The sequence below is a fragment of the Amaranthus tricolor genome, chromosome 9 (assembly GCF_026212465.1).
Source record: "Amaranthus tricolor cultivar Red isolate AtriRed21 chromosome 9, ASM2621246v1, whole genome shotgun sequence".
NCBI lineage: Eukaryota > Viridiplantae > Streptophyta > Magnoliopsida > Caryophyllales > Amaranthaceae > Amaranthus > Amaranthus tricolor.
In genome coordinates, this window is record NC_080055.1 from 4,201,863 (window position 1) to 4,221,459 (window position 19,597).

Genomic DNA, 19,597 nt, shown 5'->3' on the forward strand with positions numbered 1-19,597 from the left:
TGGGTGGATCAGATAAATATGATGAAGGTGGTCTATTCATATTATGTTGATCTCTTATTTTCTTCGAGGCCTCTCATTTTCTTAGATCATTTTGATAATATTGAAGTTTGCGTTACTACTACTATGGGTGCTTTCTTAGTGAAATCGTATTCTAAGGAGCAAGTTCTTATTTCTTTGAAGAGTATGCATCCTGGTAAATCGCTTGGGCTGGATGGTCATCCAACTTTGTTCTACAAAAGCTTTTGGGATTTGGTTGGTGATGAGGTGAGTAATATGGTCGTCCAGTTCCTTAATTATGGAGGTATGCCAGATCGTATAAACGATACTATAGTGGTGTTAATTCTGAAGGTTAAGAAGCCTAGAGAGATGAAAGACTTGCGTCCTATTAGCATGTGCAACAAATTACAAACTTATCTCCAAAGTTCTTTCCAACAAGTTGAAGGTTTTCCTTCCAGGTATCATCGATCATAATCAAAGTGCTATTGTTCCGGTCCGCTTATTACCGACGATATTCTTTTATCTTCGACAGTGTTTCAAATCATGAAAACCAGCTCAACACATAAGCGCGATTTTATGGCTCTAAAATTGGATATGGGTGAGGCATACACTAGCGGAAAAAACTTTAAATGTTGCGGTTTGTTGGCCACTATATGCTGCGGTTTTGACCCCAAGTATTAGTGATAGCAGCAGATGGCTTATTTTAAATGCTGCGGTTTAAAACTGCAGCACAAAAATACATTATATGCTGTGGTTCTATGGGATTATAATGTGATTACATTGTATCGAATGGGAATACTTGAAGGGGATCATGTTGAAGATGGGGTTTCCGTTGGTGTGGGTGGAACGGGTTATGGAATGTGTGTCTTCTGTTTCTTATTTCTTTTGGTGAATGGGTATATGTCGGCTTCTATGATTCCTCAGAGAGGGCTTCGTCAAAGAGATCCACTTTCTCCTTATTTGTTCTTTTTATGTGCGAAGGCTTGGGTGCGTTGATTAAGAGAGCCTATCAGTTGAAATTTATTCGCAATTTTTCTATTGTTAGAGGTGCTCCTACTATCACTCACTTGTTCTTTGCTGATGATAGCATCATTTTTACTTATGCAAAAATGCAAGAGGTTTTTACTATTCGGGATAATTTGAGGCGTTATGAAGAAATGTCCGAGCAAAAGGTAAATTTGGTGAAGAGCAAATATTTTTTAGTAGTAAACTTGAGCATCGAGTTCGGCATCACATTAAGAATTCCTTGGGCATTGTGGAGGTGACTAAGGATGGGAAATATTTGTGTCTTCCTTCTATTTTTTATAAATCTAAGAAGATTTATTTTGCGGCTTTGAGGGACCGGGTGTGGAAAATGTTATAAGGGTGGAAAGAGAAGTTGATTTATAGAGCTGGTAAGGATGTTCTTATTAAAGCTGTGATCTAAAAAATTCCTACTTATGCTATGAGCTGTTTCAAGCTTTTGATTTATGTAAGGATATTAGTGGTTTGATCCATATTTTTGGTGAGGCATCCCTAAGGATAGAAGGGGTATTTGCTGAAAATCATTGCATTCTCTTTGTAGACCTAATGCTAATGGTGGGCTTGGTTTTAGAGACTTCAAGGTTTTAATCATGCTATGTTGGCTAAGCAAATTTGGAGATTTCCATTCTCTTAAGGATTCATTGATGGCTAGAGGCTTGTTACTATCCGTACAACAATGTTTGGAATGCCAAAATTAGGCATTATTCTAGTTTTAGGTGGCGTAGTATCTGGGGTTCTCGGAAGGTATTTGATAATGGCGTGAGGTTGAAACTGGGGAATGGCAAGAGTATTTTTATTTGGGACGATACATGCCTTGTGGGGTCTGGCATGGGGCGTAATATCACCCCTAGGCTTGATGTGATAGCCTCTAAATTAAATCCATACAAACTTTAAAAATTTTTTTTATATAAAACAAGCTTTAACTAGGAGAGTGTTAACAATCACTAAGGACGACATGAATATAACCAAAACAAAATTATTTATTTTGAAATAGGAAGAAAAGAAAATATTAAAATTACAACTCTATAGAAAATTTTAATAGTGACATAAAAAAATTATGATGGACTTAAAAAAATTTCTTGGTGTTTATTCTAAGCATCCTCACTCAAATCTCCCAAGAACGACCCATGATTAACCGTCATTAAAACTTTATAACAATACAATTTATTTTCAATTTATAACACTTTAAACGTTATTATTATATTAAATTTCAACCGAAGATAATCATAGTAAAAAAAATAATATTAAGACAAAGGATGAAAGTTCTCAAAAAAATCGTATAACACAAGAACAATATTAATCATATTAATATAATCAATTTTATATTTTTAAATATAAAAGTATATAATATAAATTATTTCGGGTAGCGGATTAGAGTATAATGGACATCGAAATTACCTTGAGTAGTGTGAAAGTATTATGGGTTATGGGAACTAGTAGAATGTGGTTTCTATGGCTCATCCGAAATCTTCGTCTATAATTTTAGGTCGAAAGGGTTAGATAATCTACTTGTAATACCCCTTTAAAAAACTTTTTTTTTCTTTTAAGGTTAAAAGGTATAAAAAGTTTGACAAGAGTAATTATATTTTAAGATTAGAAGTAAATTTTTTTTTTTAAAAAAAAATGACAGGGCTAAAAAAAAACAAAAGAAAATTTTTTTTAAAAATAAAGATAAAAAGAAAGAAAGAATTGTTTTTTTTTTAAACATCACGTAAAGTTAATGAAACTTTTCCCATAATATTGCCCAAAAAAAAATTAATTCCCACTTTGCATGAAATGGAAAAGTATTTCCCACAATACCGTCCACGTGGCAAGTTGTTTTTTTTTTAAAAATTTTCTAGACAAAACCGCCAAATGAGATGGCAGTTTGCCTTAAGCACTAAACCGCCACATGAAGTAGCGGTTTGGTTAGGGAAAACCGCTATCTCATTTGGCGGTTTTGTCCTGGTAAACCGCCATCTCATGTGGCGGTTTGCTCTGTGCCCGTGCAACGTTTAATTTTTTTCTTTCAATTCCCATAAATAGTTAGCGCAACCTGCATTAAAGTAGTTCAATACCATCCATTCCATAATAATCAACTACGAACTAGCTTGATTTGAAAACATTAATTATGAAAATAATGCGAAGATATATTACAATCATGGAAAGTGATACAAGAAGTTCAAATCATAAAAGTTGATACAAAGTTTATTAAACTATAATCCCCGGCCCCTTTTGTTGTGCGCACCGGTGGATGATGATGGTGTATACTCGTCAACCTCTGCAATGACATTAAGAGCAGGAGCTCGTCGTTGACTAGCACGTTGATATGTGATGATTCTTTGCGGAGGCGATGGATGTGGAGGAGGAGTGGTCATGGAAGCTGGAGGACCGAATGGCGACATAGCACCGGATGTCAATGGGGATCTGGAAGACCGGCCTCGAGTAGATGAACGCTCGCGACCTCTTGTGGACTAAGTACTTAATCCTCCGGAAGAGCTACCTCGGTGGCTGAACTCCGTGGAGAAGGAGTGTGGAATGTGTCATCTACCTTGCCAATGATGGGTGGAGTCGGAACGAGGTACTCATACCTCGCCTAACTCAATGCATTGGTCAATGACGTGTTATTGGAGCCAAGGGTCTGAGAACATAGCCGATACCCCACATCAACTGGCGATGTAACGGCCCCTTGAATCATGTCATTGCATTGTATGATCACTGATCGGATGCGCTCAGCCTGTATGTTATCATTATATTGTTAAAAGAATCACATAAAAGTATTACTATATGTTATGAGTTTTAAAAGAAGACGTACCTGTAACGTAGATGTCGGATGGTAATGTGATCTTGGCTGTGCATATGTGGTGTTCGTTAGGCGTAATATGGAGATACGCCTGTACCAATTCATGTACATACCAGAGCTATGACCGGTGTAGTTATCTCCTCGAACCAATCGAGATGCTCGGTCATTCCACGCATCTACATGCGATCTATGTCGTACGACGTAGTTCTTGTCCCCAGTCCTCCGATCAATTGCATATAGTTGAGGTTGGGTGTCACAGACATGCGGAATAACCTACTCCAAACGGAATTGACGCATGACACGATCCAGGAGATGTAGCTCGACGATGTCAAAGCAAAAAAGTGGACAACGCTATCTCCAAATCTTGTGGCCCGATGTACATATGTGTGGCAGAGCGTCCATCTTAGCCGCTGTGTAAGGCTGCCATGTCATCTGTAATAGAAATCAATACACTCAGTAATATATACAATTTATTCATAACTAATACAAATAGTAAATGTTAATAACCTGCTCATCCTGTAGTAGAAGAGATTATGTGGGGAGTAGGACCTCGAAAGATATACACGAAGCCAGTTGCAAACAAATGAACATTGTTTAATATTTTCATGTATCAAAAAATAGTGAAATTTTGAATTTGAATAGTGAATTAAGTGTTGCTACCTTACTGCTAAAGGATCCATCCCACGACGATGCTTTGAACCTAACATCGGTTCAAAATCCTCCGAGTCATCTTCCTGATCATGCTGTCCAGTGGGTCAAATCGTCCGAATCATAGGCCTTCCTATATGAATATGCTCCCACGACCATATTTGTAACAACATCAAGTAGCCTCCAATGTCCTTGGCACCCTTACGAGATGCTCGACATAAATTACGATATAGATACGCTAGGGTAGCACTTCCCCAACTATACTCATCTACTCGCTCCAAGTCTCCTAGTAGAGGGAGATAGATCAACTGCACCGAGTCACCGCTCTTGTCTGGAAACAAGATGCATCCAAACAGGTACAAAATGTACGCTCGCGCATGTCTATCCACTATAATATCATCCGCGTCATCCTCTAGCGCGTTAAAATGCTCTCTAAGCCAAGTCAACTTCAATGACAATCCAGTGATGATCTTCGATTGTGTGGGGTCTTGAGGGTTTTCTGGCCAAACCCCTAGTAGCTCATGAACTAATGCTGGCCAATTTCCCTCTCCACGACCTATCACTGCTTATCCTTCAATGGGCAGTCCCATTATAACTGCCACATCTTGCAACGTGATCGTTGCCTCGCCAACCGTGAGGTGGAAGGTATGAGTCTCCGGCCTCCACCTCTCCACTAATGCAGAGATAAGAGCTCGATCGAGCTCTAAACCCCCGTCCAAAAAAATGTGAATGTAACTGAAACCTGCTATTTCCACTACCTCTAATACTCTGTCATCCACCTCCAAATGTAACGTACTCACGTGGTAGTGCTGACGAGTAACCAACTAGCAGTGGAGCCCTCCCAGACAGCTAAGCTCCTGTGTATCGCCTGAAGCGTAAGCACTGATGGATCAACTGGGCCCGGCATCGCCATTATCGCTATTACATACATAAGTGTTATAAAATTCACAAAATTATTATCAGACTCAATATAATATTGCAAAATATTAAAAAAAAAAAACATACTTTGTTGACCTTCGAGGACATGTTTTCTTATTATGACCACTAAATCCACAAATTCTTTGAAACATCACTCTGGTAGGATCCATTGTCGGTTGGACTTCCCATTGCAATACTGTTCCCGGATTATATTGCATTAATGCCTGCAGGTACCTTGGAAGCTCCTCAAAGGACTTATCCCAATCCCTAAATACTTTTGTTATAGCCTTATTTTTGGATAACCAAACTCTCTTCCATGTTATAACAAATCCGTATTTATTTTTTACAAAATTAACGACTGACTTCACCTTGAACGCTGGATCAACTCTGATCATATCCACGATAAGATCAGCAACAAATTCAGAACTAAGGAGGGGATGGTCGTCACTGTAATGTGCCGAGCAATCTTGATTATGACTCTTATATCGCACAATCTTAAATGATCTCGTGGCAGTCATAACAGCTCGCATCCTCCATTCACAACCTATATCCTTCGCATTAGTGCATTGGATAACGTACTTTGAAGGCTCCGACTCAATTACACGAAATTTTCTATTGTTAGAAATCGCCCATGCTTTAACATTCTTCTTAAGGTGGTCTAAGGAGCTAAACTCTTGCCCTATCCTAAAGTTTCCATTTTCATTCATGGAGTTGTCATCGTTCCAGGTCATCCATGCATCAGAATCAATATGCTCATCCTCCTGATCTAAAGAGTCAACCTCGTTCGCATTACGCCTACCCAAGTGACTCGTGGAAAAGGTGTTCATTACACCACCACCAATGCCACGTGAATGAGTTGGAGAGGTAAACTCATCAAAGTACTCATTAATGTAATTTGGGTTTCTTAAAATTTATGTGAATGTATCATGGCGTACACTAGGACCTGATTCTGGAAGTTCCATGCTAGTCATGACTTCCCTCGCATTATCCAACCAATTCAACATAAACCTCCATTGCCATTCCAGGGTCTTGTGATGCCATATAAGCAAGAGCACTTATACTTTCATCACTCTTAATCGGGACTAACACATTTTTCCCAGTCACTGGATATTTCATCTCCATTTTTAACATAAAAGAGTTGCTGTAATGACCCGTCTTAATATAGGGTGTATTGGCGGAAACAATACACTAAGTTGGGTCACTAAAATTTTCAAAATAAATTTATAACTTCGAATAAAGTAAATCAAAAAGTCATTACATAATAATCCAGGGAGTAAAACACTCCCATAAACAAAAATAAATAAAACATCTAAACTTCAACTTAATGTTCTAGGTAACCCTACATCTCTCAGTCTTATTCCCCAGTCGCTCCGAGTGAATTCAATCATCACCTGCAACAACTAAACCGCAAATTACCACTTAGTGGCCAGTAACTAGACTGTCCTTAACACAAAGGTTCAAATTTAAACAAAGAACTAATGCGAGACTTAATTAAAATTCAAACCAATTAACAACGATCCAACCATACAAGCCAAACCAATAGAGTCAAATAATGTTGTTCAATTAATACCAAAGTAGGGTAACCAAATCAATTAAAACCAAGGATAACTTTTCCAAAACAATTTAACAAAAATCAAGTTAACAATATTTTCAAGTCGTACTTGGAACAGACGCAGTGAACAAATTCGCGGCCCACTAAGCCTAGATAAAGTCAGGGCGAACCTCGGGTCAACCACAATGATATAACCCTGTCTAAGAATGGCCAATCTCTCTCGTTTTCCGAAGATCCAGCATAACGAGAACGACAACTAAATCTAAAACCAATCTACTATAGATGTGCTGTCCAATCGAAGGAACCACTATGGACTTACCCAACGATTTCCAAATAACAACAAAACCAATGTTCATAAGGAACCACTATGGATTTACCCTTAAGAACCCAAAAGTCAAATTCCAAAACCAAATCAAATGTTCATAAGGAACCACTATGGATTTACCCTTAAGAACCCAAAGGCCACAATGACCGTTTCCAAAATACCAAAACTCCAAAGGAGTAGTTCAAAACCAATCAAGATCAAAATCATACAGTTTAAGTTGTAATGTCTGAGTTTGGAATAAGGATAATTCGAACTTAATCAAGAATACACCTTACTACAACTCTTGGCAAGAATATACTACAGACAATGTTATTTTATTCTTAAGTATAAACTTGTCGACAAGCAACAAAACAGTTTTATAAACCATCAAAATAAAATCACATAACCATTATAATAGTCAATAAAAGTCAATGGTCATGGTCAAAGTCAATGCCAAAGTCAAGTTCTCTATTTACATGACTTTAACAACAAATGGTCATAAACTATCTAATTAAATAAATAAGTAGTACATGAAATTAACACATAACCAAGCAATTAGGTACATGACCAAAAATAATAAATTAATAAATTAAATCAGGTTTTAATTCCTCTTAACCTTAATTAATTCACAAAATTCAAATTAAGTAGTTTAAGCCATCATTAAATAATAATTTTGTAAAATTAAATCCAAATTCATCAAAATCAATTTACACTATTACCTACTGATTGTAACATATTTTAGTGTTAAAATAATGTGAAAATAAATTAAAATCAATAAATTACAGTCAAATTACTATTAATAAAAAGTGTAGATTTTCCAGATTTTCATAATAATTTAAAATAAAATTATTCAAATCACGAAAATAAATTTTAACCAATCCTAATTTAATCTATGTTATAACACATCATAGAAGATTAAAATAACAATAATATATGCACGAAAATAATTAAAGCAAAATTTACTATATAAAACCGAATTAATCAATTTAAATTTTAATTAATTCTAAACAAGACTTCTATGTTTAATTAAGAAACTAAGTGAAGAAAAATCTAGTTACCTGGATAATGGAGGAAAGTAATAATCTTTAGAAGGTTAAAGAAAACTCCAAGAAAATCTCCCAAATAATTTGCAAAATAAATTCCTTGAAGTAAGCTTGAATAATTCAAAATAAGTCTTCAAAAGTTACCCAAAAATATGATAATATTTTGACACTTGAAGAAAAATAAAGCAAGTATTCTTTTTTTTTTATTTTGAGAGAAAAGAATGAGAGAAAGAAAGTTTATGAGCTAGTTTATGAATGAATGAAAATTTCCATAACAATAGGCTAGTATTTATAGGAGGGGAAAAACCATCCCAAAAGACTCTTCATAATGGTTGAGAATTTATGAGCATTAGGAAGTTCAATCAACTTGAAGAAAAGAAAATGAAAAGATTTGAAGGATGTTCATGCATTCATTCCATTCTAGAATGTACCAATTAATTAAGCATAAATTAGAATCAATTAACCTAATTAAACACTAATTTTAAAAGCTTATCATGATAATAGTGTACTAAAAAAAAAATATATTTAGTCATCCTAATTTAAAACTTGTTACCACAAGTTGGTCCAAAAATAAATAACCTAGGACATATAATAGTAGTACATAAATTTAATGAAAATAATATATTAACACGACGACAACAACAACAACAACAACAACAACAATAATAATAATAATAATAATAATAATAATAATAATAATAATAATAATAATAATAATAATAATAATAATAATAACTTACGCTCCTTTTAAATCACATTATAAAGCATAAAAGAGATAGTTATAATAATCCACAAATAATATCATAATAAATTATTTTAAATTAAAAACTAGACTTAAAGAAAAGTAACTAGAAAGATGAATAAAATGGAAATTATGCCACAGAGAAAAATTCGGGGCATTACAATCCTACCCACTTATAAAAAGTTTCGTCCTCGAAACTTACAAAAAGAAAGATAACGAAACAAGGACGAAATAATTACCTTTGTTCGGCTACAAACAACTCGGGATACTTAAGTCGCATTGACTCCTCAGTTTCCCAGGTGGCTTGTTCATACTTTTGACTACGCCACAAAACTTTCACTAATGGCACTTCCTTTCTCCTCAGAGAACGTACCTGACGATCAAGGATTTTGACTGGCTTCTCCTCGAAAGTCAAATTAGGGTTGACCTCTACCGACTCTACGGCTATAACATGCGAAGGGTCACTTCGATAACGCCGTAACTGAGAGACATGGAACACATTGTGAACCTTAGATAGCTCGACTGGCAAAGCCAACTTATAAGCCACTTCACCAATCCTCTCAAGTACCTCATAAGGACCCACATACTTAGGGCTGAGCTTGCCCTTCACACCAAATCTCATTACTCCCTTCATTGGGGACACCTTCAAAAGCACCTTATCCCCAACATCATAAGTAATAGGTCTCCTACTCAAATCGGCATAAGACTTTTGTCGATCCTGGGCAGCCTTCATCTTTGCTTGAATAAATTTGACCTTATCTATAGTAGATTGGATAAGATCGGGTCCCAACACCAACGAATCACTTATGTCGCTCCAGAAAGTAGGACTACGACATTTCCTACCATAAAGAGCCTCGTAGGGAGCCATTTGGATGCTCGCATGATAGCTGTTGTTGTAAGAGAACTCTACCAAGCTTAAAGACTTCACCCACGAGCCTTGGAATTCCAGGGCACAAGCACGGAGCATGTCTTCCAAAGTCTGGATTGTTCTCTCCGTTTGCCCATCAGTTGCAGCATGGAAAGCGGTACTCAACTTCAACTTAGTACCAAAAGCCTTTTGTAACGAGGACCAGAAATGAGATAAGAACCTGGGATCACGATCGGACACAATTTCCCTAGGTACACCATGCAACCTTATGATTTCATTTGAATAAGCCTCCGCCATTTGTTCCATTGACCAAGTCTTCTTCATAGGAATAAATCTGGCAACCTTGGTCAAGCGATCAACTATTACCCACACTGCATTCAAGCCACCAGCGGCATTAGGAAGCCCCATCACAAAATCCATGGAAACGGAGTCAAACTTCCATGCTGGAATAGGAAGGGGTTGTAACAAACCACCTGGCCTTTGATGCTCAATCTTCACCTTCTGACACACCAAACACTTGGCAACAAATTCAGCAACCTCTTTTTTCATACAAGGCCACCAAAAGCTTAGCTTGAGGTCCTTATACATCTTCGAACCTCCAGGATGTACTGAATAAGGAGTGTTATGAGCTTCACTCATGATTTCGTTCTTCAAAATCGGATCATTAGGCACACACCATCGCCCTTTGAACTTCATACTCCCATCCTCTGCAATATCAAAACTCCCAGCTCGTCCTTGAGCCTTTGCAGCCCGAATCTTCCGAAGCTTAGGATCATTCTGTTGCTTCTCTCTTAACTCAGCATAAAGAGCAGGCTCAGAACTCATAGCGCTTAAGCGAGCTTTAACCCCACCCAATGATACCACTTCAATTTCCATCTTGCGGAATTCCTCACATAAGTCCTTAGAGAGAACCTTCATAAAATTCAGCAAGGGTCCAGGCTTTCGACTCAGGGCATCAGCAACCCTATTAGCCTTTCCTTCCTTATACTCCAAGGTCAATTCATAATCCTTGACAAGCTCGAGCCAGCGCCTCTGACGCATATTCAATTCTTTCTGAGTGAAAATATACTTGAGGCTTTTATGATCAGTGTAAATCTTGCACGAAACACCATATAAATAGTGTCGCCAAATCTTTAATGCAAACACCACTGCAGCCAATTCAAGATCATGCGTAGGGTAATTCTTCTCATGAACTTTTAATTGCCTTGAAGCATAGGCAATAACCTTACCCCGTTGCATCAACACACACCCTAGTCCACTCTTCGAGGCATCACTGAACACCTCATACTCCTCTCCTTCTATCGGCAAGACTAAGACAGGAGCAGATGTGAGCTTTTCTTTCAATAACTGAAAAGCCTTTTCGCACTCTTCGGACCATCTAAACTTGCAGTCTTTCTTCATCAATTTTGTCAAAGGTTGAGCAATAATAGAGAAGTTATGCACAAACCTTCGATAATAGCCTGCAAGTCCTAGAAAACTCCGAACTTCAGTTACACTAGAGGGACTTGCCCATTCTATAATAGCTTTAATCTTCGTTGGATCAACCTTCACACCTTCCTTGCTAATAACATGGCCTAGAAATGCCACTTTCTTAAGCCAGAATTCACATTTTGAGAACTTGGCAAACCATTTCTGCTTCCTGAGAATGTTTAACACCATTTCTAGATGTTTAACATGCTCTTCTTCATCCTTCGAGAATACCAAGATGTCGTCAATGAAGACAACTACACATTCATCCAACAACTCGTGAAAGGACCTATTCATCTGGTCCATAAACACAGCAGGGGCATTCGTAAGACCGAAGGGCATGACAACAAATTCATAATGCCCATATCTAGTCCGGAAAGCCGTCTTTTGAATATCATCTTCCCTCACAGGGATCTGATGGTAACCAGACCTAAGGTCAATTTTAGAAAAGACACCCGCGCCCTTTAATTGATCAAAAAGATCGTCAATTCTTGGCAAGGGATATCTATTTTTGATAGTTACCTTGTTCAGTTCACGGTAGTCAATACACAGCCGCATACTACCATCTTTCTTCTTCACAAATAGAACTGGAGCACCCCAAGGAGAAGCACTGGGCCTTATAAAACCCTTATCGATAAGCTCTTGCAACTGAGTCTTTAACTCTTGCATTTCTGAGGGTGCCATTCTATAGGGGGGTTTAGAAATAGGAGCGGTACCTGGAATCAAATCAATCCCAAATTCTACATCTCTTTCGGGAGGGATTCCAGGTAATTCTTCGGGAAATACATCTGGATAGTTTCTGACAATGGGAATGTCTTCAAGCTTAACGCCTTCGGAGACTTCAGTCACTTTGCACAAGAAAACTTCATTCCCTTTCCTTTGTATTTTCATCATCTTTATAGCAGAGATGATCTTCACACCAGGCTTTGCTTTGGTGTTAGAATAAGAAACTCTCTCCCCTTTATGGTTTCTCAATACCACCTTCTCATCCCTACAATGGAATACAGCTCGGTATTCCTTCAACCAATCCATGCCGAATATCACATCGAATTCGTCCATGGGGAACTCTTTAAGATTTGCAGTCAATTCTACCTCGTTAATGATAACAGGAACGCTTCGAAAAGCGCGATGACAAGAAATTTTCTCCCCATTAGGAAGGGAGATCACAGATTTAACAGACATAGAAGAGTTCAACTTGGCTTTTTCAATAAAGGAAGAAGAGATGAAAGAAGCAGTAGCACCAGTATCAAATAAAACATAAGCAGGAATAGAGTTTACGAGAATAGTACCGGCAATGACATCAACATCCGATTCTTCCTCGGTTTCGGTCATATTATAAACCCTGTTGCGGAGAGGGGCATTACCACCAGTAATTGTCTTGCCTGCATCAGAATTCTTAGGGCAAGAGTACGAACGGTGACCCTCACCATTGCAATAGAAACACTTGACAGCAGAACCATCACAATTTTTGCCAGGGTGCCAATCTTTCTGGCACTTGAAACACTTCTTTGGTCTAGAATCAGAAGTACTCCCCTTGTTCGCAGGAATAAGCTTAGACTTCTTGGAGGGGTTTGCAGTATGAAATGAGGGAGGGGGCCTCTTGGCTGTGAGAGCACGCCTAGCAGCTTCTTCTTCCTGAACTGCAGCATAAGCACTAAGGGCAACTTCATAAGCCTTCTGGAAAGTAGCAGGACCTGAACACATCACTGGTACCCTAATCCGGGCGTCTAACCTCCTCACATACAACCTCACTTTCTCAGCTTCAGAAGGGATCAAAACAGCAGCAAAACGAGACAACTCTGTGAACTTGTCAGTATATGCTTGCACCGACATAGAACCCTGTTCCAGAGAGAGAAACTCTTCTCTTTTCAGCCACCTCAACTCGTCTGGATAGAATCTCTCCTTCAACTTCGTGGAGAACTGTTCCCACCCAAAGCCAGTGGTAGCAAGACATTCAGCTTTGACCATACCCCACCAGTTGTCAGCCTCTTTCTTCAGGTAATACGAGCCAATAGCTACCTTTTCAGCATCTGGGCAGCCGGTCGCGTCAAAGAGTTTTTCTATCTCACGCAACCAACCTTCGAGAACTACAGGATCGGCAGTACCCTCATAGGTTGGGGGACGGTGACGATCAAACCGATCAAAGACAGACTGGTTGTTAGCCGGACCAGTGGATCGATTTGCGAGGGCAATAATAGCATTCTCTAGAGCTCTCAGACGTTGGCGAGAAGACTCCTTCTCAGCAGAGGTTCTTCTTCTAGGAGGCATCCTACAAAAACAGAAATTTATATGTAGTCTTACATACTTCCTTGCTTTTCTAAAAGCAATTCCCATTTCTTACTACCCAAGTAATCCTCACTCTATGGTCAAGTCAATTGCTTAGATTCCAAGTAACTTACTCAAGCAAGCCTCGGAACCGTTCAGCTCTGATACCAACTGTAATGACCCGTCTTAATATAGGGTGTATTGGCGGAAACAATACACTAAGTTGGGTCACTAAAATTTTCAAAATAAATTTATAACTTCGAATAAAGTAAATCAAAAAGTCATTACATAATAATCCAGGGAGTAAAACACTCCCATAAACAAAAATAAATAAAACATCTAAACTTCAACTTAATGTTCTAGGTAACCCTACATCTCTCAGTCTTATTCCCCAGTCGCTCCGAGTGAATTCAATCATCACCTGCAACAACTAAACCGCAAATTACCACTTAGTGGCCAGTAACTAGACTGTCCTTAACACAAAGGTTCAAATTTAAACAAAGAACTAATGCGAGACTTAATTAAAATTCAAACCAATTAACAACGATCCAACCATACAAGCCAAACCAATAGAGTCAAATAATGTTGTTCAATTAATACCAAAGTAGGGTAACCAAATCAATTAAAACCAAGGATAACTTTTCCAAAACAATTTAACAAAAATCAAGTTAACAATATTTTCAAGTCGTACTTGGAACAGACGCAGTGAACAAATTCGCGGCCCACTAAGCCTAGATAAAGTCAGGGCGAACCTCGGGTCAACCACAATGATATAACCCTGTCTAAGAATGGCCAATCTCTCTCGTTTTCCGAAGATCCAGCATAACGAGAACGACAACTAAATCTAAAACCAATCTACTATAGATGTGCTGTCCAATCGAAGGAACCACTATGGACTTACCCAACGATTTCCAAATAACAACAAAACCAATGTTCATAAGGAACCACTATGGATTTACCCTTAAGAACCCAAAAGTCAAATTCCAAAACCAAATCAAATGTTCATAAGGAACCACTATGGATTTACCCTTAAGAACCCAAAGGCCACAATGACCGTTTCCAAAATACCAAAACTCCAAAGGAGTAGTTCAAAACCAATCAAGATCAAAATCATACAGTTTAAGTTGTAATGTCTGAGTTTGGAATAAGGATAATTCGAACTTAATCAAGAATACACCTTACTACAACTCTTGGCAAGAATATACTACAGACAATGTTATTTTATTCTTAAGTATAAACTTGTCGACAAGCAACAAAACAGTTTTATAAACCATCAAAATAAAATCACATAACCATTATAATAGTCAATAAAAGTCAATGGTCATGGTCAAAGTCAATGCCAAAGTCAAGTTCTCTATTTACATGACTTTAACAACAAATGGTCATAAACTATCTAATTAAATAAATAAGTAGTACATGAAATTAACACATAACCAAGCAATTAGGTACATGACCAAAAATAATAAATTAATAAATTAAATCAGGTTTTAATTCCTCTTAACCTTAATTAATTCACAAAATTCAAATTAAGTAGTTTAAGCCATCATTAAATAATAATTTTGTAAAATTAAATCCAAATTCATCAAAATCAATTTACACTATTACCTACTGATTGTAACATATTTTAGTGTTAAAATAATGTGAAAATAAATTAAAATCAATAAATTACAGTCAAATTACTATTAATAAAAAGTGTAGATTTTCCAGATTTTCATAATAATTTAAAATAAAATTATTCAAATCACGAAAATAAATTTTAACCAATCCTAATTTAATCTATGTTATAACACATCATAGAAGATTAAAATAACAATAATATATGCACGAAAATAATGGAGGAATTTTAATTTAAATTTAATTAATTCTAAACAAGACTTCTATGTTTAATTAAGAAACTAAGTGAAGAAAAATCTAGTTACCTGGATAATGGAGGAAAGTAATAATCTTTAGAAGGTTAAAGAAAACTCCAAGAAAATCTCCCAAATAATTTGCAAAATAAATTCCTTGAAGTAAGCTTGAATAATTCAAAATAAGTCTTCAAAAGTTACCCAAAAATATGATAATATTTTGACACTTGAAGAAAAATAAAGCAAGTATTCTTTTTTTTTTATTTTGAGAGAAAAGAATGAGAGAAAGAAAGTTTATGAGCTAGTTTATGAATGAATGAAAATTTCCATAACAATAGGCTAGTATTTATAGGAGGGGAAAAACCATCCCAAAAGACTCTTCATAATGGTTGAGAATTTATGAGCATTAGGAAGTTCAATCAACTTGAAGAAAAGAAAATGAAAAGATTTGAAGGATGTTCATGCATTCATTCCATTCTAGAATGTACCAATTAATTAAGCATAAATTAGAATCAATTAACCTAATTAAACACTAATTTTAAAAGCTTATCATGATAATAGTGTACTAAAAAAAAATATATTTAGTCATCCTAATTTAAAACTTGTTACCACAAGTTGGTCCAAAAATAAATAACCTAGGACATATAATAGTAGTACATAAATTTAATGAAAATAATATATTAACACGACGACAACAACAACAACAACAACAACAACAACAATAATAATAATAATAATAATAATAATAATAATAATAATAATAATAATAATAATAATAATAATAATAACTTACGCTCCTTTTAAATCACATTATAAAGCATAAAAGAGATAGTTATAATAATCCACAAATAATATCATAATAAATTATTTTAAATTAAAAACTAGACTTAAAGAAAAGTAACTAGAAAGATGAATAAAATGGAAATTATGCCACAGAGAAAAATTCGGGGCATTACAGTTGCGATCACAACCAATTACATCAAATATTTTGCTATGAAACACCTCAAAATTAGTATTCTGACGATGGATAAACATCACTATATTTAATCCTCCATTATACACAACATCGGATCCAGTATAGCTTACTTCCCCACCCCAATACACTATAACGGGATAATGATCCATATTCTGCAAACACAGACATGATTTTCATGTGATTTCACATACACTTTATTGTTAATTGTGAGTAAGGGAAGTGTAAATGTGAATACAAGAATTTTTGATATTAAGGTATTAGAACACTTATTAGAATGTTCAATTCAATTATATATAAAGCTAAAAATACCATTAACATACACTAAAACCATTAAACTAACCCAAAGTAATAAACTTTCATTGAAGCATTTCATCAAACACTTTATATGTATACAAACCGAATCATAAAATTCAACTACAAATGTGTAAAATGTAAGCTTAAATCATGAAATCAAGAGAATGTAACAAAAAATCGATGTATTTATAACTTCAAATGACAACAATAATGAACAAAAAATAAATTTGAAAATTGAAAAAAATTAGGGTTATATTCATACCTTAAATGAGGATGAAAATGAACAAGTAAAGAAGGAGAAGATGTGAAAGTAGTTGATTAATTTAGTTGAATGAGAGGAATTGTGAACATAAAGTAAATCAGAAGCGTAGAAATTTTTTTTATAAAGTGCACCGGCAGCAAGGAGGAAGAAGTGAAATGAAGTGAACAAAACAGGAAGCTGCTATCGTTTTGTACTGCTACAAAACCGCCACTTCAAGTGGCGGTTTGCTTTATATTACTTTTTTAAAAAAAAATTGAAATTCAATTTCACACCTATCCTACGTGAACGGTATTGTGGGAAATACTTTCCCATTTCATGCAAAGTGGGAATTGTTATTTTTTTTGGGCAATATTATGGGAAATGGTTCAAGTTAAATAGAAAAGAAAGAAAATACAAAAAGAAGTTTTGATAAAACAGAATAAGAAGGGAGGATAGAGAAAAGAGGGATATCAGCTTAATAAGGCCATGGCTGATGGCACGAAGGAGAAGAAGAGGGAGCAAGAGAAGGATGAAGAAGGGATCGAATTTTCGTCTACCATGCATTCAAGGTAGGTTTTTCATTCATCCTCTTCATCTTAAATCATAATTTTCTGAACATAAACGAAATTAGGGTTTGACACAAAAAAATGAAATTCAGGGTTTTTGTTTTATTACCAAGTCTTAGAGAGGGAGGAATGAATTACGTGTCTAGGGTTCAGAAATTGGCTCAATTTATAGGACAAATTGTTGATTAATTTAGGAAGTAATTTTAAGGGAATAATTGATGGAGGGATTTTGGGGAAAAATTCTGAAATTATGACTGATTGCATGAGAAGTTAAATGGGATCACTAATTGGGAGAATTTGAAAACTAATTTAATGAGATATTAAATGGCATCACTAATTGGGAGAATTTAAAAACCTTCCATTTTAGAATAACAATTGATTTTGAGCTGCCTTCATTCGCTCCTCTAACTCTCTCTAATATCTCATATAGTCCTATGTATCATGAACTCAATTTTTCTTTTCTCCCAAATTGCATCACCCCCTTTGTTGGTGATACTTTTAGTAACACTTTTTCCCCAACTTCAAACTCTAACTCCCTTCTCCTTGAGTTTGCATATGACTTTTGTCGATCTTGAGCTGCCTTCATTCGTTCTTGAATAAGTTTCACCTTCTCCGTAGTTTCTTCTACCATTACGGGCCCTAAATTCAGTAACTTGTTAACATCATCCCAACAAATAGGGCTTCTACACTTTCTCCCGTATAATGCCTTATACGGTGCCATTCCTATGCTCACATGATAGCTATTATTGTATGAGAACTCGATGTACATAAGGTGTTCATCCCATGCTCCACCGAAATTCATCACACAAGCTCTTAACATATCGTCGAGAGTCTGAATGATTCATTATGTCTGTCCATTTGTTACGGGGTGAAAGGCTGTGCTAAACTTAAGTATAGTCCCCATTCTTCATCTCATTAAAAACCAATACGACTACTAGAACTCCCATCTTCATCTCGTTCTTCGTTATAGTGCCATTCTTCTATGGTATCGATCATAACCATCTTCAAGAATTCAAATGTTAAAAACCGTCTTCATGCGTGCGTATACCTACTTCTGTTAGGTCTATCGTTATCATCACATCACTATACTTTCTTCGTATAGCCGCCAAAGGGCCCTTATTAGGTAAGGTACACAACAAAACATGAGCTTATAACATGGAGTATTAATGGCAAGAAATAAACGATGGACCCATCCTATCGTTCATATGGTTGCTATTAATGGCAACAAATAAACGATGGACATAATGACAAACATCTTCTCCATATCTCATGCGAATTCATACCCACTGCGGGGATGGGGATGGGGATGGGTTTTAGGTGATACCCGCCCCATCCCCGCCCCGCCCCGCCCCGCCTCAAGATACCCGCCTCAAAATATTTTTAAGTCTTTTGCTAGTTTCCGTTTTCTTTCCCGTTTTGTAAATGCGATATCTTCTTCGTCCGAACTCGCATTTGTCTTCATAAAAATGGTTAAAAGAGTTCAAAGTTGTTAATGATGAGTCGATTGGTATTTTAACTAGTTATTGATATTTATGTAATAATGTTATTAGTTTTATAAAATGATTGAATATAAATATGTGGCACAGATGGGTATTAAGTGGGGATTTGACGGGTGGTGGGGCGGGGATGATTTTAGATACAAACCCATCGGGGCGGGGACGGGGAAAGAAATTATACCCGCCGCGGGGATTGAGATGGAAATGGAATGGGGATTGTATTAATAAATGAGGATGGGAATGATAATTCAAATACCCACCCCGCCCCGCCCCCTTTGCATCCCTAATCACAATGTATGCACATCAATAGACGGCCAAAAGGTAAAAAGGTCCTCCCACCAACGCAAATAATTAGCGTTAAAAACAAACCACATAACTGCAATAAAAACAGAGCGGCAATCTTACGTTAGTCTTTATCAATTTCCATTCTTTTAAAAATAGCAAAAGAAAATTTTTTTTAAAAAATAAAGATAAAAAGAAAGAAAGAATGGTTTCTTTTTTTTTTTTCTAAAACATAACGTGAAGGAAAGAAAATAAATAAATAAATAAAGTTTTAATAAAACAGAAT

General features: G+C 36.2%; 1 protein-coding gene across 1 annotated transcript; it reads right to left on the minus strand.

The window, feature by feature from the left end:
• Positions 1-6,649: 6,649 nt before the first annotated feature.
• Positions 6,650-9,712, minus strand: LOC130823951 (uncharacterized). The gene is made up of 2 exons (XM_057688783.1): positions 9,249-9,712; positions 6,650-6,768 (listed from the first exon to the last, which is right to left on the minus strand). The coding sequence occupies exons 1-2, from the start codon at positions 9,641-9,643 to the stop codon at positions 6,756-6,758; spliced, it is 408 nt and encodes a 135-aa protein (XP_057544766.1). The 5' UTR covers positions 9,644-9,712; the 3' UTR covers positions 6,650-6,755.
• Positions 9,713-19,597: the final 9,885 nt, after the last annotated feature.

What these genes read in the sequence shown, in the direction of transcription:
- LOC130823951 (XM_057688783.1), bottom strand. Translation starts at nt 9,643, where the DNA reads ATGAAGGGAGTAATGAGATTTGGTGTGAAGGGCAAGCTCAGCCCTAAG.